The sequence below is a fragment of the Centruroides vittatus genome, unplaced genomic scaffold, assembly GCF_030686945.1.
Source record: "Centruroides vittatus isolate TY-2023 unplaced genomic scaffold, ASM3068694v2 contig_199, whole genome shotgun sequence".
In the NCBI taxonomy this organism is placed as follows: Eukaryota; Metazoa; Arthropoda; class Arachnida; order Scorpiones; family Buthidae; genus Centruroides; species Centruroides vittatus.
The window spans coordinates 595,687-619,691 of NW_027121224.1; the positions used below are offsets into that span (position 1 = coordinate 595,687).

Here is a 24,005-nt window from a genome sequence, read left to right on the forward strand (position 1 = left end):
CCCCGGGAGGGGAGCCGCTGGCAGGCCGCCGATTGTTTAACGTCACTAGTTATTGATTCACGGTAGTTATTGATAAAAGAAAAAAAAAAGGAAGTGGCATTCGACTGTTCGTGCAATTTCTTGCCTTTCAGAGTGCTTTTTTTAATTTGTTTGCAGACTTTACCGCGAGATGGCAGCACTAGCAACTACGGTGCCGTCTGCATGAAAGCATTAAAAGAGTATGATAATTTAAAACCTATGATAACTTTCTTATTTTTCGTCTCCGGTCCAAAAGTAGGGTATCATTGAACTCGTCTCGGTCCCCTCAGTTCAGATATATACTCAAAGTTCCGAAATTCCATAGGTGGTAATCTATAGTATCCCCGAATATCTTTTTTTTTTGTAATTCTTTCCGCCCTGTGGGCACTAAAGCCCTGGTCACGCTATGCGATTTCCAGCCGCGCAGGCGACCGCAACTGCAACAAGCGCGAGTCGCGCGCGTCTTCTCGTGGTCATACATTGTTCGTTGACGTTGCAACTCGGAAACACGTGACCCTATAATAAACCAATAAAACTACAGTAGCTTGTTTTTGTCTACTTTCGTGAGTTTACCGACATTTTACGTTTTACTTCGGAGTATTTACGGAATTTTAGCTACATTTCTTATTAAAATAGCAAGCAGTTCCTTTTCTGGAATGAATAAAAGAAAAAAGGCGCTAATTTTGTTAGAGATGGCGAGAATATACGAAGAGAAAAATAAAAAAAAAAAAACGTTTATGCTGGGTTAAAACTTGGCGAAATGAAAATCAACGGGCTAAACAATCGTGCTTTCACCAGCTGATGAATGAATTAAGGCTTTCGGATGCCGAAGGCTATAGGGGATATATCCGTATGAATATAATTTATACTTATATATGATTTAGGAGAAACGTTTCGTAATTTGATATACAAATTTAGAGTGGCCCATAATTCGATATTGGTCATTATCCCAGAAGTTTTGGATGCTATTTATCAATATAAAAGTGAATATTGGAGGGTAAGTGTTGTTTAGAGGAAAGCTTGAATGATTTAATTCATTTATAAACGATATATTTTTTCTTTTATATAAGCATTTATTTTATTCAATTGTATATTATTAAAAGTAATCAAACTTTTTAAAATAAATCTAACAATAACTTTTATAAATTCATATTTGATTTATATCAAATATAGCATTTAAATGTACTGAAACTGAGTTAATATAAATGTTATAATCAAGATATGTTGACAAATAAAGAACACAAATTATGACGTGGCACAAAGACATTTTCTGATTGGATGCGCGTTTGCAACCGTCGCGAGTAGAACAAACTTTTTGTTTCTAGTTGCGGTTGCAGTCGCGCCGGTTTTCGAGGGGTGATTACTAGTTAACGGGAACAGCCGTTGCGGTTGCAGTTGCCCGCGCGGCTGGAAATCGCGTAGTGTGACCAGGGCTTAAGAGGGCCTCTTATAGCAAGCCCATTATGGGTTCGGCCAGGCGGTGAGGGACGGGGACCGACACATCCGGATGCACCACCCCCCGAAAAATTCCTGGGGATTTTTCGACCCGTCCGGATTCGATCCCGGGTCCCCCAGGGCGGCAGGCTGCTAACCTTGACCGCTCGGCCATCCGGCCGTTCCCCGAATATCTTATAGAGCATTACTTTCATATTCTATACCGTTACAATTTTATCTAAATAAGAAAACGATGTCTAATTTCCATGGACAGGAAATTTTTTAATATGGCAATCGGCACCAGAAAATTGAGCACCAGAGCCTTCGGCCGTCAATTTAAAGTTTTAAAATCTTTAAATTGACGTTTTCACTTCCCGGGACGAGGACCCAGGGGTTGGATTTGTGGGAAGCACTGTATTTGGTATTTCATTTTGTTCAAATGAGAGGTGTTTGATATATAAGTGAATGGATGTGATTTTTTTAAACTCTCTCCTCCCTGTGGGCACTAGAGGGCCTCTTTTTTGCAAGCCTATTATGGGTTCGGCCAGGCCCACAAAGGCGTTAGGGACGGGGCCCGTAAGGATGAGATCATCTAGTATTGGTCAACTAAACAGTGGATATCTTCGTGCACAATGATGTTATGTCAGTTCCTTAAAAGAAGCAAATTGCTAGCAGGATATTTAGAAGGCAAGCGTGGGCGCATATACTTTTGGAATCAAACTGATCCAAGATCACTTCGATCGTTCAAATCGCGTATACAAAGGAACTACTGCGATCCGATCAATCTTTATTTGCGTATACAAACGCCATCTAGGATCAACTGGATCACGATCAAACTAATCCGAGCGGAGGGTAGGATCGTTTGATCGGATAAAAGAGATTAAAGATGGCGGCTACCATGGTTGAAGTTAAGCTTACAGTAAATAACGAAGAAACACGTTGACAAAGAAACTTATTTAAAACTTATAAATGGCAAGTAAAAACATCATTATTAAAATATCCGATAAACTGAGATGAAAAAATAAGTATTTAGAGATAATTTTGCGACGTATGTACCTCAAGAATAACGATTTTTTTTAAGTTTAATAAAGCCTTTATTCGTTAAAATGCTTTATTAAACTAAAAATTCGTCGTTTCTTAATGTAAACCCATAGACCACATGATGACACTCGACAGAACATGGCGGCGATGACTCGTGTGTCGCTACTCTGATATCTAGGTACTCTAGGTTATACTGCACATTGAGAGTATCTTACAGTGAAAATTGAAGATGCGATAAAGGTGCTTTATAACTAGGGTGACCAGAAGCCCGGACTTTTCTTGACATTTTTTTTTTTTTTTGTTCGTTATTGAGAGTGTTCCGGTACATTTATTTAAAAGCAAAACACCACTGATTTTATTTAATTAATCTGTTTGTTTATATTACTGTATTTAAAACTGCTCGAAATGAATTCTAATAGGACAGTGGTTCTTAACCAGAGGTCCATAGAAAGTTAATAAAAATCAACCCATTATCTTAATTTTCACCATTCTCTACTCTAATCAAACATCACTTTACTATTAAAATTATGCTATTATGCTATTAATTACAGTAGTATTAGCCAAATCTACTTCAACAATAAGAGCAACAGACATTTTCATACCACATTATAGTTGTTGCATATCTCGAAAAATCTACGCTCATTAATACAGTCAAACCTGTTTTTGTGCGACTTGTTTTGTGCGATTTTTTTATTTGTGCGATTTGTTTTGTGCGATTTTTTTTTGTGCTGTATATGAAAATTTCAATCAAATTGGAACATAATTGACTCCTGTAAAATTTTTTAAAACTCTATTGGATGTTTTCTATGACATCAGCAGGTTTTTTCATTTTTTATTCAGTAAAATTTTTTTCTCATACGTTTTTTTCGGTCCCCTCTCATTTTAATAGCATAAAAATAATAAATATTATGTTATATTTGAACAGATGCGGTAAGTTAGCTCCCCTCCAGCTTTAGACTGCAGGTGTGAAATTTCACGCCTTGTTAAATGAAATAACACTTCCTGCAGTTATATTTATCAAATAAAATCATTTTTAACGATTATTTTTAACTTATTAATGTTAGATTCGTATTTAAGTGGAATTAATTAATTAATATAAAAATTAAAATTCTTAGTGGATTTTTTCCCCATTAGGTGTTGCAGAAAAAGGCCCAAGGAGTTAAAAAAGCAATTCCTAGTTATTTCGTACGGTTTCGAGTTATTTTCTACGTGAGACTTTTTTTATGTGGTCCCTATTTACCGCATAAAAAAATATTTTTTTAATTGTGTTGCGAAAACTATTTTTTATAGCCACTCGTGAAGTTTCGCGCGATTTTTTTAATGCATTTTCTTTTATGCGGTCCCTATCCCCCGCACAAAAACAGGTTTGACTGTACTTTAAAATTTTGCGTTTTTGCGTGAAACTGTTAATTATTGCATTAAGAAAGAAGCGTAGACGGCCGGATGGCCGAGCGGTAAAGGTGGCAGCGTACCGCTCTGGGGGACCCGGGATCGAATCCGAACGGGTCGAATAATCCCCAGGAATTTTTCGGGGGGTGGTCCGTTCGGATATGTCGGGCCCCGTCCCTCACCACCCGGTCGCCCCATTGTGGGCCTGGCCGAACCCATAATGGGCCTACTAAAAGAGGCCCTCTTAGTGCCCACAGGGCGGAAAGAGTTTAAAAAAAAAAAAAAAAAAAAAGCGTATATATTAAAAATAAAAAATCATGATATATGTTTTGTATTTTTAATAAATATATTTCTATGTAACTGGTTTATTTCGTAATTTTATATATTGAAAAACATTATTCCGAGAAGGAATCCGTGACCTTCACCTGACTGGAAAAGGTATCCATGGAACAAGAAAGGTTAAGAACCCTTGTACTTATGCAAATAAACTAAATTATAGATATTTTAATTATTTTTTAAATAAAAAAAAAAGAATTATTACAATTAATTTAGGAATATGAAATCATATTTTAAAACTTATAAAATTAGTTAGGAATATTTCACCGAAGAAATTTCAAGACAATAAATTTATCAAAAATTATAAAAAATTTATGATTTACTCAACTCTGCCATTGCTAAATTCAATCTATTATTTACCTTTTGCAAAGAAAATGAAATTAATATCGAATTCAAGTGCGTAAATGGAGTAAAATGAGTAAGATGTGATAAACCGAAAGCACAAAATCGGAAAGTATGGATAAATTCTCCTTTAAATTTGGATTATCTTCACTGAAATTCAGTACACTTTAATTCTGGCATTCAAGTTCATTGATGATTGATTGAATTTTACTAACCTAAACAATCAGCAACGTATTTGCCTAATATAGAAGTAACCTTGAAATTAAAAAAAGAAGTTTAACGTATTACTTTCACAGATGTTACAACGTTCTGATGCATCGTCATCCCATGTGCAACATTATAATGCTTTACATACGATGTATCAGAATAAAATATTTCCAAGTCTGAGTGTAAAATAAATAATTATTTCTGTTTATAGTCATTTTTACTTAAATTTCAATACGTTTTTTCGGCACCCAAACCCATGCTCTATAGATTCGGTATTGAAAAATACGTATATTTGCTTAATGTATAGTCAATCTTAGTTCATCTATTCGCATCTGGTGTTTTGACTGTAGTGACCTTCACAACTGTAAATTGTATACTGTATATAGAGCAAGGTTTTTCAAACTGCAGGCCTAATTTGCAACTATTAGAGGTCTACAAACTGCAGGAATCGCGCGAACCACGAGTTTTTGAATAAAATATTTATTAATTTATTTCAATAAAAGGAATATCATAATTAATGTCAATTTATTTAAGTGATTAATTATAATACCTATTTTTTTTTATTTGTTTTAATAATGAAAGAAATATAAGAATTCATTTAAAGTTAGGAATTCCGAAAAAAGTTCTAAATATCGAATCAATTTAACTCGAAATTCTTCCGCATGATGTCGCAGCAATTTACAAAAGGAAACGTGTGTTGATGCACGTTCTTGTGTTACAGAAACGGGAAATCCATTTCATCTGGCTCAATTGCGAGAACGAAAGGCTTAACAGTTGAACGGTCGCCATCATTTATATTAAAAAGAAAAACAAAAAAACTAAATTACATATACAGTATATGAGGCTGCGTAATCGCAACTTTATTGTAACAGATATACCGTACTCCAGATGTGCTAGAAACCACGTGTTAACGATGGTGACAGCCTTCGTGACCAAATCTTGTCTTCATGACGATGCACATCACGTGGGTGAACCGGAAACACCCAAAACTTATCTACTTAAATATTCTGTTGCTGGGTGTGGATATCATCCAAGTTGAAAGTTTAAGTGAAGAAATATGAAGCTTTTATTAAGAAGTTTATGTTTTTCCATATTACTTTCGTTTTCTTTGCAAAAGGTAAATAATCGATTATATTTGTCAAAGGACGAGTTTGGGTAAATGTATATCATCATTTAAACTTATTTTTTTACCTAATTTTTGATAAATTTATTGTCTTGCAATTTCTTCAGTGAAATATTCTTAATTTTATAAAAGTTTTTTAAATACGATTTCATATTAACTACTTTATATAATAATAATTCTTGTTTTTCCTTTTAGAAAAATGTTCAAAGGTATTTATAATTCAGTTTATTTGTATAACTTTGTGGAAATCTTGAGGACGACACAACTTATATATATTTTAAATTGTCTTATTATAATTTTAATTATAATAATGCATATATTCTTACCAGTTCTTTTAAAGTAATATAATTATCAATTGTTTTAAATGAAAAATATAATTTTTAAAATAGTAAAAAATAAGACAAAGATAACCAGTTTTAGTTAATTAAAATATATACATATTAGTGTTCAAAAGTTAACTAATGTTAGCAACTGTAAGTGTTTTGCATTTAACAACTTCCAGATTACTACTTGAATATTTTTTTTAAGGCCTTAAAAAGACACTACTACATTCCAAAGTACATTAAATCTATCATTAACAAATTTTTGTCCTTCACTTTTCTTAATCTAGACCATATTTAGAAAGTTTTAACTTGTTAAACGTCTCCACTGAAATTCATCACAACAAATGCATTAAATGCTGAATGTACTTAATGATTATCACATTAAATTTTTGTCTGACTTAAGTACAGTTTTTTAAAATTACTTCTAAATTATTTAAAAATTTTTCTTTTATTTATAATGAGTTACTTGAAATAAACTATAAGAAATATCAAGTTTTTATTAAAATTTATTGTAGGATCCAAAATAAATGTATTTAAGACCAAATTAAATTGTTAAGTTTGTTATTTTAGTATCTTTTTTTTATTCATTTTCAGTTTAGGAGAAAACTTTAATAGAACAGGAACAATTAAACAGTTTTTTAAAAATTTTTCCATCCTGTAAACACAGGGTTTTTTCATATCCCTTGTGACTTTGACAAGGCTTACTATGGGGTGCTAGTGAGAGATGGATCAAAAATATTTAGGTTAAATTGCCCATAAAGATTTTGGAGCTGACTTGGACTCTAACTTTGGTTCTTCACAACAGCAGGCTGATGTCATTATTTCTTTGGCCATCTGGTTCTGAGTTCAACAATTGTCTTGACCTAAATTTAACTTTTTATTAAGTGTGTATAAATGCTTTTATACAAACCTAATAAAATGTTAATCATAGGAACTAAACATTTTAGTTAATTAAGCTGTTCAGTTCATATATATCTGCTTTTATAAAACAAGGTTTATTAATTTTACTTTTAAAATTATATCCAGCACATAATAATTTGTCTTAATTTCATTTCAAAAATGAAATTAATTTAAAAATTTTTTTTAATGATTTCAAGAGTTTTTCGTTTTTAAAAATATTGTAAAGTTTAACCATTCAACCTTTTATATTCTTTATAATATTGTACTTGAAAGTGGGTGATCGTATGGCTGACAAGTGAGTGGTTAAGATGCTAGCTTACTGCTTTGGGGGACTTTGGAATGAATCACGACAGGTCAAAAAAACTCCAGGAACTTTTCAGGGGTGGTCCATTCCAGATATGTCTTGCCCCGTCGTTCACCTCCCAGCCACTCATTGTAGACCTGGCCAAACCCACAATGGGCTTGATTAAAAGACCTTCTTAGTTCCTACACAGTGAAAAGAGGTAAAATAATAACAATAATCATAATTGAAAGTGAATTTACTTTTCTACTTTTCTGCCTCTGTTATATATAAGAGGGAAAGTATGGTGATTGGTCAAAAAGAAATGACTCACCAGACTTTTACATTTTTTGGACTCTGGACCTTGAAACATCAAGAAATGTAAAAAAAATTTAGTGTGGTTTTTTTTTTTTGTGTGGTATGATTTTGTTTATCTTCTTTGAAGCTTAATAACTCCTGTACATTTTGTCAAATATTTCTGAGATTTTGCTGGGAGGTTTGTTTATTAAGGAGATTGATGCTATTAAATTTTGGTGATTAAAGGTTGAGGGGATAGAGAGAAAAGAGGATAGTGCGTCATATCTCCAGTAGGGTTGGATGGACTTAATGACAATTTTACTCATTACTAGCATTTACAAATTTTTATAAAACCCATTCCTATTCTCAAAATTAAGTTTTTTGCCATTTTATAATAGTTCACGGAAAGTTAAGCAACTCGTTGCTGGATTTTTTCAATGTTAAAATTCATAAAATATATATAATTATATTCACTTAATTACTGCAACAATGATATATCGCAAAATAGACGTGGTATATAATTACTGTGACAGGTAGCATGTAACACTTTCCTGCGTGGAATCGAAAGTGTTACCCTATGAAAAATCTATAAGTATTGAATTTTCCACATCTAACAACTCGGGTTTTCTCATTTCTGAACAGTGTTTTTTTAATTCTAATAAGTGCCCTCCGGTAGCCGAGTGAATAAAACCACCAAACTCTGGTAGTTAGTCGTGGGTTCAGGCATGGCAAACAGGCTGGCCACATGGAGTTTTCTGGGGTTTTTTTCACCTAAATAGGGTCCAGCTTCCCATAAAAGTTTTCCTGGGATGCATCTCCCAGCAGATTGCTCATGTCATGTTGCAGTAACCAAATAAACCAAACTAATTCTAACATAGACCAGTATTAATTAGTAGTGGTTGACCAACCACTACTAATTAATACTTTTGGTCAAATTACTTCAACCCCCTTCCACAATGGTCCAAATTTCTATCAGACCAGCAGTATGATTGCATTGGGATTGGAAAATACAAAATATGAGGTTACCAGCCTGCACAAAATATGATTTAAGTGGTTTTTGAGGGTGCCAAGTTTAAATATTTGGTCTGTTTTTCATGAAATTTGATTCGTTGTCAGATGACCATTTGATATTTGGCTGTGAATGGAACAGTTTCTTAGAGGAAGAGAAAAAAATTATGATACCTGAAAAAATTTAAGATACGTTTTCAATTGGTGTCTACTTGACCAATGAAATTGTGCCATTTTGTACCATTTGAGTATCGTGATAAACATGATAATGGTAGGCTGAAAAAACCAAACGTTTTATATGGTTTTCATTTTAATATTTATTATAGTATAGTATTTGATTTAATAATTAAACCAGTACTGGAAAGATAAACTATTAAAAAACAAAAACCGTAATGTTTCCAGCAATAAAAACTATTTAATAATAATGTTTTCGTTTAAAACAGTCGAAAACGTTATTATTAAATAGTTTTTATTGCTGGAAACATTACGGTTTTTGTTTTTTAATAGTATTTGATTTATATAACTATGAAGGTTATCTTATGTAAGGGTTTATCACATCAAGTGACCAATCTAATTCATTTTAAAAATTATTTATCACTCTACTGTATACAATTTAAAGAATTTTTAAAATGCATGACATTAGACACTTTTGTATTTTAAACCCTTACGTAAGATAACATTCGTAGTTATATAAATCAAATACTATAATATAATATAATAGAAGGGTTAGAAGTACAAAAGAATCAAATCTTCATCTTTGCTGGTTTTATTTTTTTCCCTGTTATGTTTCCCTGTCCGTAGTTATATATATAAACTGCTAGTTTATATATATAACTATAAATAGCCACTTCCTTGTTTATTTTCAATGTATACAAGCCACATCAAATTCAATATAATTGGTAAACATTTTTATTGCCTGTGAGATATTTGACAAAAAATATATCATTTCTCATCAAAAAAATACATTATTGTGGCCACATTTATTCACAATAATATATTTATATGATATGATATTCTCAACAAGAAGTTACACTGTAGCATGTGAATACATTTTGAATTATTTGATAGTTAACAGCAAATGCTGCTTATTAAACCAGTTAAAGCAATACATTGTTGCTCATTCAGAAACAAAGTGCTCACCATATTGATCAGTATTTATACATTTCAAGTAGTTTAATCAAATTTGATCACTTAATGAGTTGGTAATTATGAATTTGAGGTTTATTTTGTAAGAACAGGGTAAAAAGCAATCACAAAATAAATTCTCAAATTTCATCAATTTTTCCTAATATAATCTTTACAAATCAAATTTGTTTTATAATTTTAGCACCATTGACATTTATATAGATTTATATAGCTCCGAGTATATAAATTAAATTATTGAAATTTAAAGGAAATGTTTATTAAAAAATACATTATTTGGAGGAAATTTATTGAAATTTTATGTTGATTACTTAGCTTTAATTTTTCTTGCTTTTACAATAAAACAACCAATGCATTGATGTTTCAAGTAATGTACGTTATCATTTGAAATAGCAATTATCAAAGAATATTGCTTTCAGATTAATGGATACACTTGCATACGATGTGTACTATACTTCATTTTTAAATTTTAAAATACGTATCTGATAACATTCAAATACAAATAACATCTCTTGTTTGTGTTCTTTGTGTTGTCAATTTTCTTGATCAGTAAATCAGTGAATTTTTATTACTAATTTAATCCAGCTAAATTGCCAATACTCTATTCAATTTCAATTTAATTATCAGCTTCAGTTTACTTACTACAGGTATACATTATCTGTAATGAAGTCGAGAGAGGGTGGAAGCAAAACAATTGCTTGTATTATTATGATCTATATTTGAACTATTCATGGAAATTTGGTTTGCATTCTATAAAGTGATAGAATAATCAGTCCTCATCCTGTCCATTTTCAAAATTGAATTTTTTTTCATCTGATGTTGAAAATCAAATTTATAAAAAAAATTTCTATTTGTACACTGTCGAACAATAAACAAACAGTTGAGTACAATTTGTCATTTTTTTCCTATATAATGTGCAGTTTAAAGTTACAACTTGAATATGCTGCCAACATATAGAGGTTACTGACTCCAGTTCTAAAATAGACATTTTACAATTCAAATCAGGACGTATTTAAGACTCAGTGAAAACGGGTCTAAAATTGATGAACTTTAGCTATTTATTAAAAATTTATTTATTCATTCATTCATTCATCTATAAATTGATGATGATATATTAATATTAATGAAATTGTTTTATTTAAATATTGAGTCTACGATCAACGTCGAAAACAAGCAAATATGGAAACAGGGTGACCAGGTGTCCCTGGTTTTCAGGGACTATCTATAATATCTATTCAACACAGGAATTCGAGTAAGTTTTCCAGTGTGGGTGTTAATATCCTGTATAGAAGTATATACGATTTCTAGATTTGACTATATCTAGATCTTTTAGGCATTTGATGACAACTTTTTCTGATAAAGTTGTCATTCAATGCCATTTTATAAATAAATATATTTCAACTCTGATTTTGATGTTATTAAAAACGAATTTTAAACCCCAATTTAAAGATTCTTGATCTAACAAAAAATGGAGTCCCATCAGACTTCAATAAGCCCTAGACCTCAAAAAACCTAAATCTGCCCCTGCATACATTGTTGCTAAATGTTATTTTATTCACACCAAATAACATTTCTGCCTATTGTTTAGTGCTAGAGATAGGCCCAGTAATCCTATTATAACTTTCAGCTTGCTTAAAAATTTTTGTCAGAATTTGCCCATGTCTTTGTGTATGCATAATCATGGATGTATATATTCAGTCTTACTCTACATAAAATACCAATTTTGATAGTTTCAATGTTTCTGTACAATGATTTCCAATCCAATGCATATAGTTCTGGGATTGGTTTTATTTACTTTTTAAATATTCCCTATAATATTTACACCACTCATTGATTTTGATGCTGGATGGTTAACAATCCAAAAGATCTTTAATTTATAAAGAATAGATGACACTAAATGCTGGTTAAAATGTACTAAATCAACTGACACAAAAGCCTAGAAGTAAGTGAAATTTTGCTGGTATTTAGGCTTTTGTGTCAGTTGATTTAATAAAGAATTGTTTGTCTAGAAAGAAACCATTTAAACTTTTACATAATTAATATCAACAGAATTGAAGGAATTGAACACATTTAAATTGAAGTAATTTTCAACATTAGAAATTTCTGAGTAAAGTTGTGGCTATTAAATATATTTTTAATGTTTTTCAAATTAACATGAAACACTGAAAGGGTTTATAAGTTTTTAAAATATTTTTTAATATTTGTTTTATATTAATAATTTTCTGTATTTAATTGATTATTTAAATTTCTTCTTTATGCAAACCACTAAAATTTTAATTCAAAATTAGTTTTAATATATTATATATAGTAATGTGTTTCCGGAGAAGGCAACGGGGAACCACTCTGGTTATAACTTCCCCCAGGATACACCTTGGCGCCTTGACTAACCACTTATTAACCTGTGCCAGGTGCTTGCCGACGTCAGGATTTCTGATATGGCAAGCAGGGAGAGAATAATGTGTTTAACAATTTAAGCAAAATTGTTCAACACATTACTCTCACAAAAAAAGGTCATTATAAATAATTATAATGACACACTCTTTTATAATAAAACAAAACATATAATATAAAATGAAATTATTCTTTATTTAATAACTTTTTAAATAGATTATTAAGGCAATATTAATTAGATATGCATTTCTAGATAGATTATATTCGATATAAACAGTGGTATAATTAGAAGGAAAATTAATATCCATTTTAATATAAATTATAGCTGGATACATCTAAAATCATTCTGGAAATGAATCATTTGTTGGAATATTTTACATTATTTTCAAGTTGATGTGTCTTTTAATTAAAAGTGTAAGAGTTTTTATTAAAACATTCAGTGAATCATCAATTAATTACGTGAAGTATATGTAATTAAAGGGAAGGGGGTTTTTCAAAAGTACATCATTGTAACACAAGGAAGGAAGAGTTCAAAACTGTGCACATAGCATAATTGGACTGCCCCTAGTTAAGTACACAGTACACAATTGACAATTATAGTTTATATAAAAAAGCATGTTCTTTACATTACATAAATTAAAATTTTCTATATATATTTTGAATTTATACTGGTAACTTTTTTTTCATTTTATTATTATTGAAAAATTTTTTTCAGGAAAAAGTTCCTGTTGTTACAGATAAAGTAGAATTTGGTATATCTATTGGTGGTAAAGATGCTGGAACAATTGTTCTTGGGCTATATGGTGAAATAGTTCCTAAAACAGTAAAAAATTTTTTAACTTTTGCTGGAGAAGGTTATAATGGAATGAAATATGAAGGATCTACTTTTCATAGAGTAATTAAAGATTTTATGATCCAAGGTAAATTGTAATTTTTGAAATAATAATAATAATCATTAACTTATTATTTGTAATATTTTGTCATAATAATAATAATAGGAAATAAATAATTTTAAATATCAAATTTTTATTAATTTTTTCTAAAAATTTTAGGTGGTGATATTATAAACAGAGATGGTAGTGGATCTACTAGTATCTTTGGAACTAAATATTTTGATGATGAATATTTAGATTTGAAACATGATCCTGGTGTCATAAGTATGGCAAATTCTGGTAAGAGATTACTTTCAGTTTTCTTTTATTAAGTTCTCAAATTTGACCAGCATTATCTTGAAATTTGTTACAGAAGATTAAAAAATTCTAATTAATTAATCTTTAATTATTATATAAACAGAAAAGCTTTTCAGTTTCAGAATGAATTTTGACTACAGATCTAAGTCTTGAATGAATTATGTCAAATTTATAATATTAAGACATTCTGCATTGAATAAATTTTATGCAATGCAACATATCTTTACTTTTGATTTTCACATCATATAAAACTGTAGAAAATTGTCAATCTTAGTGCCACAGCAATATTTGTTATTAAGCAATGTTTATAATCAACATTATAAGTTAGAAATAAATTCAATGTTTAACACAATTAGAGTAATATCTATTGCTTTATTACTATTACATGAAATTTTATTCAGTTTGCAACTACTCCAAAAGTTTAAATACCATATCTAAAATTAATTATTTCTTAAAATTAAATATTAGGTAACCAAGTAGTTTAGGGTTTTTATAATATCAAAAATATAAAAATTTATAAACTTTATTGGTTACCTGATAATTATTTCTATTTGTCATTTTAAACAATTTAAGTAATCTCTCTAATTTCTTTCTCATCATACATTAGTAAACAAAACTTTTCAGACTAACTAGATTGTCATCCCTGAAATCAAGTTAACTGTTTTCTACTTTATTGTTTATATAATGTTTATAATATTTGAAATAAGTAACATACAAATAACTAATGAAACAAGGAATGATTTCTATGTTTATATGATATTAATGTATTGTATTCAATTTAAACAAGTTCTTATATAATATTTATATTCTCAGAAATTCCATTTATTCAAATTGTCAAAATTGTCAAAAGAAGCAAAGAAAAGCTGAATGTATTAATTTAATGACTTACATATTGAATGTTTAATTTTATTTTTAAATTCATTGCAAATAAACAAACACAAAGGTATTAGTAAGATTGATGAAATTAACATATTTAGTTACATTTAGCTACAGATTGTAATTATTTGTAACCCTTTTACTATTAAATTTTAAATTATATTAAAAAATTTAATTTTACAATAAAATTAAATTTTTTAATTGTTTTATTTTTAAATTGAGATATTGAGATCAATTTAAATTCTGTTAAAAAATTATCATTTTATTTAATTGGTTCAATTTTGAGATTTTAAGTTGATTTTATGTAGGGCTCAGGTCAGGGCACAGCCTCAGGCAAGATGAAATCTCCTAATCAGAAAAAAATTAAGTCAATAGTATGCATATTAAATAATAAAATCTTAAGTAACAAATGCTTACTGTAATTTAAATAAATGAACATAACTTTTTGATTATACAATATTCTCTTTATTATAAAAAATTAAATCAAATAGGAATATCTATCTTTATAGTTATATTATATATCAAATTAAATTATGATTGAACTAAAGTTTAAATTATGTTTTTGCTATGCTTTGATGTTGAGGTAGGACACATCCATGTAAACATCTACCAAAAAGAAATCATTCTCAGTCTTCTAAAAATAAACAAAACAAAGAGAATGAGTAATACAAAAAATGATAGCTTTTTTTTAAACTCTCTCTTTTTTTAATTTGCTCTACCAATTATAATAAAGAACAAAAGCAAAGAAAATTTACATAGCCATTTTGAAAACTTGAAGAAAGTTTTTCTTACTCATTTTCATACCAACAAAACATCTTATATTTCCTGACATTTTAAGATTTGGCTTGTTTTCTGTTGGCAATAAGCTAAATTATTGAAATTTTTATTGAAGACAAGTTGGTCTTCAGATATGGTTTTACTTTTAATTTACTGAAATTATACTAAAAAAAAAAATGGTAATTGGTATTATTAGTAAAATTCTGAGAGCTACGCACAAATTGGCAATAATACTTAAAAATTATTTTTAAACAAAAAAAGTAATAAATTTAAATTCAAAGCTTTTTATATTTTAACTTGTGGCTTTGTCTGGGTTGCTGTCAGAATATTTAAAAATTATAATGTTTGCCCCCCAAAAATTTAACCTAATATAAAATATTTTATATTGATAATTTATAAGATATTTTATATCGGGTTAAATTTTTATCAAATAAATTTATTTTTTCATTTGTTTACATTTTTTCTCTTCTGTTAAAGTAAACGATGCAATTGTTTCCAAGGTCATTTTCCATCTGAAGTTGTGAATGAGTGTTTATTATTTGATGCATGTAGTTAGTTTTTATCTGTTTTATTCTGCACAGAAATTACAATTAACACATCAAAGTTGTTTATAAATAAATTGTATTAACTTAAGAAAACATTAATTTTGTCATTCCCCTAGATTCACTATAATGAGAAAATAATGTAAAAGATGAATGAAGTTCTCAAAAATACTAATTCAATGAAAAGATTGCTAGAGAAATGCATAATGTGAGCAAAAGAGGACAATACTAATGATGGAACTTCGTTCATAGATTACCCTGCTATTAACTATTAAATTTTTTTCTTGAAAAATGTTTATATCATGTGCACTATCTTGGAGGAAAAATATCCAGTGATTTGGTGCCTCAGAAAATTGCCTTTATTGCTTATCCCAAACATTGGTATTGATTGAACATAGTATCTCTTTTTCAAAACAAAAATGTCTATTGTTCTTTTCAAAATTATTTCAGTTTCATTCGTATTATAAATTTAAGACTATACAGAAATGTTTTTATTTTTTTTTTATATGCAATTGTCATCATAAATATATACTTTCTGGTATTAGTTGGTTTTACTTTAATTTACTATCATCATATGAAATTCTGTTATATTCTTCCAAATTAAATTGCTGTCTAGTAAGATATGGGGAAAATTTTAATTATATTTATTTCAGTTAATAAAAGTTGAGTTTTAAATAAAAAATGCTTGTTAATATGATAAAATATGTCTTAAAGTATGTCACAAATAAGTTTAGTCTTTATTTCTGAAATGTATACAAATATATTGAAAAGTTTAAGTAATTTGTTTTTGAATACAAATTGAAATAAAAATTCTTAACACAGAAAAACATTCAATAGTAGATATGTATATTTTTGAGTATTGGTAATGTAACCATTTCTAATCTGTAGTATATTCATTCTTTATTTAAAATAAGGCAATAAACTGTGTGAAAGTTTTAAATACTGTATATACTCATGAAAAAGTTGAATTTATTAGACCATTTTTTAAGATCAAATTTATGGGTCAACTATTACATGAATACTACTATTCAGGGGCTGAAAATCAAGCTAGAATCGAAAGTACCAAATCAGTAGCATAGCCCAACTGATTTCTAAACAAATAAAAACAAAAACACAATGAATTACAGTAATATTACCCATTTGGCACTTTTATAGAAAAAAATCCCCTTAATTGAGGCTTGTTTTTCTATAGGAAAGCAAAATTTAAAAAATTTTTCGTCTACATGAAAATAAAATAATCAATTGATTTCTTTGCAAGTAAAGATGCAGGTATTCATTTTTTAATAACTCGTGATATTCTTCCAGTTAAGAAGCACAATGTAGTAATTTATCATGCCAAGGGGATTAAAGTATGACTTTAAAAGTAGATTTAAATTCTAATCAACTTCCATATTTCAGGTGTGATAGTAAAAGTTGCAAAAAAGTAGTCCATTTTTCATAACAGATTTTAAAAAAAAATGAAACTGGAATTACATGATTTTTATATTTTTCATGTTTGTTCTCAATGAAAAAAATTCTGGAAAATGTTGACCTGTGGTCTATAAAATACTGGGTCGGCTTTTACACGGGATCTATAAAAATTCTGGATTTTTTGGCCAAAAATAGGGGGGTCAACTTTTACGTGAGATCAACTATTACTCAAGTATACATGATATAGTATTTTACATAAAACTAACTCTTGCTAGTAAACTAAGTATTTATTAACTTCATTTTTGGCATTACATTATGTAATCTAAAAGCTATTGGTAAATATGAGTTAGTATGTGATGTAGATTGTAAAGAAAACAGTCTATATTTAATTAAAATATATTCATTTTTTGTTTCATTTTAAAATAAGGTTTTGAATTATAAAATTATTCAGAATTTAATCATTTTATAGACATTTTAAATATCTTTTTGTTAGTTCTTTATTTATTACATTTTCTTTTCAATTGATTATTTAATCAGAAAATAATAGTATATGAATTATAATAAAAAATAATTATATGCTGTGTTTTTATTTATTAATAAAATTTGCTTTTGTAGTATTCATATTTCTTTTCTAGTCATATCATCTTATGGTTAATAGAAATATTGAGAAAAGAAAATGTGTTTATTTGTTTGATTTTATTTATTGAATTTATTAAAATTTTTTATAGGAAAGAATACTAATGGATGCCAGTTCTTCATTACAACTGTCAATACTAATTGGTTAGATGGTCATCATGTTATTTTTGGTAAAGTTCTGGACGGAATGGATATTGTTCACAAAATAGAAAATGTGAAAACCGATTCTGAAGACCATCCAGTTGATACTGTTGTAATTAAGAGTTCCAGAGTTGTGCCTGTATAACATTGAACATAGGTTTTTTTTAAAAAAATTTTATTTCTTATATATTTGAATAATTTGCTAAATCATATTTAAAATAATAATAATGCACTTAATAATCAGTGATCTCTCTAAACAAAACCATGTGAATTGCGCAAGAATAATTAACTCATTTTTATTTAGATAGAAAATCGGATTTTTTTACATTTTAATATTTTTATAGAATGTAAATGTTGTCAAATAATTTTATTGATTGATATAAAATTTATTTTGTAAAAAAGAAATATAATATAATTAGAAACTAAATTTTATAAATAAATTATAAATTTTGGTTTTTGAAGAGTTTGTTCTAGAATTTTTGTAATTTAATCATTTAGTGGAAAAAAGAAATAATTCCATAATATTTTATTTTCAGAAAAATATCCCATTTTCTTTTGGTTATTGTCATTCAAAACCTCATTAGTTGAGAACTAAAAACTCTCAAGTAACTCTATCTGACGACAAAACCTTTTAAATTACAGTACAACTATTTTTAATTGCCAATGTTTTCAACATTGTTCAAATGTTATCAAAGTAAATAGTTGTGCTGGAATTTAAGGTTTTTGTTTTGTTAAATTTAAATTATCTAGTTTGAGATGTTACTTGATGAAACTCATTATCGAGAAAATAGCAAATATTGTGCAGAATACTAGAACTATAGTTATTTTTATACTTTTATAAAATCAAAATTTTTAATATTAAAATATGAATTGACACTTTTTTTCTTTCAAATATTTTTTAACAATAAATGAGAGAAACTAATTTTATTAAAAATTATTAAAAATAAATCTTTATTTATAAAAAAAAAATTGATAACACAAAAACATATCTTCATTGTCTTTCTTTGTACATCATTCTTATGTGATTTTGTAAATCTCTATTCAACTTGATACATAACATTCTTTCTTTCCATGTTTTCTAGTTTGGGATCTGACTATTATTATATTCATTTTCTTTTGAAATTTTTTTTTTATCCTTTAGTTAATTGAAAAAATAAAATATATTGATAGATAGAACTGATATAGAACATTAACTTATTTATTTGGAATATGAATAAAATCTTAATATTGTCTGATTGATGATGATGCATTTAAATTGTTACTATTTTTCTTAGATTTTTTTTAAAATTAACTTTGGTAGTCTAAATGTCTTTATTTTAACATCTATGCTTAAAATTTTATATTTTTATCATGTTGTTGAATTTCAATATAAAATAATTTGGAAAGATTTTATATAGCAAAAATTATACTAGAGGACAGTCATGTTCTTCTAAGGGGAAAACACAACATATGATCTGAAAATGGCTAATCATTTTAAACATAGTTAATGTTCTTGACAGTAGATCTTAATTTTACTCTGTAAAAGATTAAAAAATAAATTTCTTTAATTTACAAATTAAGTAGTCAACACCAAATAAGCATGTTTCATATGTATCTTTATTAGTAATCCTTGTTATTTGTACTTCCAAAATTATTTTCTTCTATTAAACACACATCAGTGCATCATTTAAAGTACTTTAGAACAGCTCTTACATGTATTTTGAATAGAAAATAACATATGTTCAGAATATCTGTAGGACAACAATAGTTACTTTTTCTTGTTTTCATTTTAAAAAGTGGAATTACAACTATAATTTACTCCAGCAGTTCAATTTCAAATTACGATAAGTTACTGCAAAATTATAAGTGTTATTGTAAAAAGTAATTCAGTAACTATTATTGAAAACTTTATCTGTGATATCTTCATAATATGGTTTTTAAAAAGTAAATAAATATGCATATTTTACTTTTATAATAATAATTTTTTTTCCATAACACAATTTTTACGATGCAAGTTAATTTCATTACACAATTTTTAATACACAAGTTTTGCATATTAGATAAAATAATTCTGAGTATATTTTGATTTTTAAAATTTTCAAATTAAGTTTCTGAATAATTTGCTAATTAGAAACAAAAATCAATTTTTAAAAAATGTTGCAGTTACACTATAAAAATCTAAACTTTATAATTGATGTGTTATATAAATACTTCAAACTGTTTAATCAAATTTGAACTTTCTAGCTCACAGTACAGGAAATAATGTTGATTAATTATTTGATACACACATTAAACTTTATATCATTCAATAAATATGAGAGTTTCATATAAATATTATATTCCATTCTCTCTACTGCTATTTGCAATGTTCTGTATTCAAGTATGTATTTTATGCTGATTAAAAGAATAACAGATGTTTGAATTGAAAATTATTATTTAGTTTAATATAAAGCACAAGTTATTTAAAAAAAATAACTAACTTTCAAAACATCATATCTTTTGAAGATGATTAAAGATTCAATGATTTCATATTGAGGTTAAACATGGCTTTAATACAAGTATTTGTTTTTGGTGGTTCAAGATTAAAACTTCATTTTCTTTATTTACTTCAATAAGTTTAATTTATTCAAATGAAAATCAGAAGATTGTACAAATCAGTTTATATTAATTTTAAGTAAAAGTAATACAAAATAGAATATCAATTTGATTTATAGTTGTTTTCTAAATAAGTAGAATGCTGCTAAAAGAAAAATTTATGAATTTAAACAGACAAATTTTCAAATGAAGCAGTTTTATATTATTAGTGAGCAATTAAAAAGAATTTATTTCTATAAAAATTATTTTGTTCATTGGATATTAAGTTCATTCATAAATAACTGTCTTTATTTCTTTATTAATATTCACTTTCTAAACAAGATTGTAAGATTTTTGATACAATTTATTGCTCAAAATCATATTCATTGTATATTAATTTCATTTTATACTTAATTGGAATTATTGAAGTGGATAAAAAGATAATGCTCATAGGTTTTGTTTTTAATATAAAATTAAGAAATTACATCTAAATGTGTGCACAAAAAACACTGTAAAAGTTTCAAGGAGTCAGGAAATATTTAATGTAATAGTTTTTGGAATAAACTCTTCCCATCATCAGAAGATCATAAACAAAAAGTAACATAAAGCATTTTGAAATATAAAATCTTGAAACATTTAAATAGAAGAAGCAGTGTGCCATATAAACAAAATTAAGCAAAAAAATAAATAGAACAAACATAAAACATATATATTATTGTTTGACTGCTTGACTTTTTCAGTGTTTTGTGTGTAAATTTAAACATAATAGGAGTCAATGCACCTTTTGAAAATAAAAATTTTATAATTTTAAGGATTAATATACTTAATTATAAAAGTATATGTTTATTAATTGTATATGTGAATTTTCTTATGTACCACTATTCAAATAAATGTCAGATTACTCTTATAATGGTCACACTTGATTTAACAGCAACTTATGTTATAAATTATATCAAGTGTTACCTTTATAGGAGTAATCTGGCATTTCTTATGTATCACTATTTTAGAAAAGAAATATCAGAAGGTGTAAGACAGTACAAGGGAAATAAAATATTTTATATTTAATTTTTGATCTTAACTTGGAAGGCCTTATTTTGAAATTGACAAATATGTAAATTAAACAAAAAGTTAATTTAAAAATTTGTGGTTAGACAAAAAGCTATTAATAATAATAATATTATTATTAATACCCAAAAACTAAGAATAACCATTAATTTGGTTTATATATCAGGAATTATTATAACAGGATGAAACTTAACATGCATAAATAATACAATGTTCTGTATGTAACAAAATAATTGAAAAGCAAAAATTTAATTTAAATTATATCAAACCAAAATTAGTAAGTAAAAGTACTAAACATTGTTGTAAATTGTTTTGCACAAAAATGATTAATACGGTGTATGGTTGTCTCAGTATATATGCGCAAACTGTACAGTGAAGGCTAATTATGTTTGACTTTGCTCCCAACAAAGCTGTATTCTTGAACAAGAACATCTTGACTCTCCTGGAGTATTCTTGGTAGATGCTGATGAATGCAGTTTGTCTCTGAAGAGCATCCCACAGATATTTTTCTGGAATTTTGGTCCAGAAAAATATCTGGGAATGGCCAGCAAGATCTCTGGATCTTGCTGGCCATTTCATGAAACTAATAATTTCACTGTCAAGAAAGTCTGATGCATGCAGCCCTGTGTGCTCAGATCTTATCGTCCACAAAAATGAACTCTGTAACCAGAACACCTCGGAAAATGCCCACAAGAGACTTCAAAACCTCGTCTTTGTATCATTATATGATAATGGTACTCCTTGCAAAAACATGGCACTCAGTGCGGCCATTAAGCATACAGTGATACTATCACCTGCAAACTGATACATTTCCACGAACATCATGGAAATGGATCTCTGCACTAGATTCTGTTGATTGTGCTCCTATTTATGGATTGGAAGATATGCTTATTTTTGAAAATAATCTATAAAAAACATACAAATGAATAATATAATATTTCAGCAAAAAAGATTAAATTCCGAAGAAAGAAATTAATGACTATGATTAATTTTATACAACAATTGATTATCAAACATGCAAAATCGATACAGTATATAAGTCAATCTGTTGTAGGCAATAAGTTTTATCTTTAAGATTTCAGCTCTCAGTTTACAAAGTTTTGAAAGACTGATTTACAATTTCTCCTTGTAGTATATACGCCCTCCAACACTCATTTAACATTGAAAACTTGGGTAATATTCTTTGGGCAGTTAATTAACATAATATCTGCTCCTCGCCAAACTGAATCTCTTCTAATTTATCCTTGATGACTAAGCAAATGATATCCAGTCAATCGCTTTCTCCAGACAGTAGTTAGACAAGAATTTTTATTTAGGCTAAAACGAGACTCATCCAACAAGAGAACTTTGTTCTATTGGTTTAAAGTCCAATTACGATGTTCTTAACCCCAGGTCAGACGATGTCTTGTGTAGTAGTTATGAAAGAAATGTAAACTATTGTCCATCTTTGATACGTATAGCTATCTCTAACCATTTTATACACAAAATTTCTCTATAAATCATTGTTTCTGTCGCTGCAAAAGCTCAATAGAAAACTCTTTTGTAATCATATGCGTACGGTGATATGAAGTTAAAATACCAGAAAAAATTATCATGAATAGTTATACAGGGTGACAATAATTAACCCGTACAAAGTTTGTAGCAATGCTGCACCTGAACTTTTTTACTGTCACCAATTTACATACTATTGTTTAATTCTCCATGATTTCCTGCCCGTGTAGATGTACTTTCGATGTAATAAGGGTTAGTTCTTTATTTTTTTAATGGTGTCGAACAAATGTTGTGCAATTTTGGAGCTATTCCGGCAAGAAAAGCATCAATGTGAAATTGTTAGTCTGCTCGGTGTTCCAAAAATGACAATCTCAGATGCAGTTCGGCGATTCAAGGAGCTTGGCCACAATGGTGACCGTCCCGGACGTGGAAGAAAGCGCACTGTCAACACGTCTAGGAACCGCAAGATCATCACAAAGCGAGTTGACTGACATGCGAAGGTCTCCATGAGAAAAATTGCTCGTGAGATCAGAATCAATCGTGAATCGGTGCGTTTAATGGCGAAAAAGGAACTCGTACTCAAGCCCTACAAGTTCCAAAAGGTTCAGCTCCTCACCGATGAACACAAGTGCGTGAGACTCCAAAGATCCCGTTAACTCAAGCGTCGGGCCGCAGGTCGACGATGGGAGTGCATTCTCTTCACAGACGAGAAGCTTTTCTCCGTACAACCATCAAAACGACAGGAACTGGTCCGCGGGGGCTCCTGGACGCTCAGCCGTCATGAACATCACAAAATCCAATGTCAGTCATGGTTTGGGGCGGAATTTGTGCGAGCGGCAAGACACCCCTTGTTTTCGTCGATCAAGGGGCCAAAATCAATCAAGATGTGTACCATCATGACATTCTCGAAGCTGTGGTACTTCTGTGGGCTCAGCAGCATTTTGGCAGTGCGAAATGGACGTTTCAGCAGGACTCGGCGCCGACACACAGGGCGAAAAAGACTCAGGAGTGTGCAAGGCTCATTTTTCCGATTTCATCTCGTCTGCGGAATGGCCACCGTACTCGCCGAATCTGAACCCAACGGACCACAGT

General features: G+C 28.8%; 1 protein-coding gene across 1 annotated transcript; it reads left to right on the forward strand.

Moving 5' to 3' along the window:
- The first annotated feature begins 5,509 nt into the window (after positions 1-5,509).
- Positions 5,510-18,033, forward strand: LOC136970462 (peptidyl-prolyl cis-trans isomerase B-like). Its single transcript, XM_067264899.1, has 4 exons — positions 5,510-5,884; positions 12,948-13,152; positions 13,285-13,404; positions 17,756-18,033. Exons 1-4 carry the CDS (start codon positions 5,825-5,827, stop codon positions 17,947-17,949), a joined length of 579 nt encoding a protein of 192 aa, XP_067121000.1. The 5' UTR covers positions 5,510-5,824; the 3' UTR covers positions 17,950-18,033.
- The last annotated feature ends 5,972 nt before the right edge of the window (positions 18,034-24,005 follow it).

Excerpts from the sequence above, each read along its gene's own strand:
- LOC136970462 (XM_067264899.1), top strand. The coding sequence starts at position 5,825 with ATGAAGCTTTTATTAAGAAGTTTATGTTTTTCCATATTACTTTCGTTT. Across the intron at positions 13,153-13,284 it reads TAAAGATTTTATGATCCAAG|GTGGTGATATTATAAACAGA; the intron begins GTAAATTGTAAT and ends TAAAAATTTTAG. Across the intron at positions 13,405-17,755 it reads CATAAGTATGGCAAATTCTG|GAAAGAATACTAATGGATGC; the intron begins GTAAGAGATTAC and ends AATTTTTTATAG.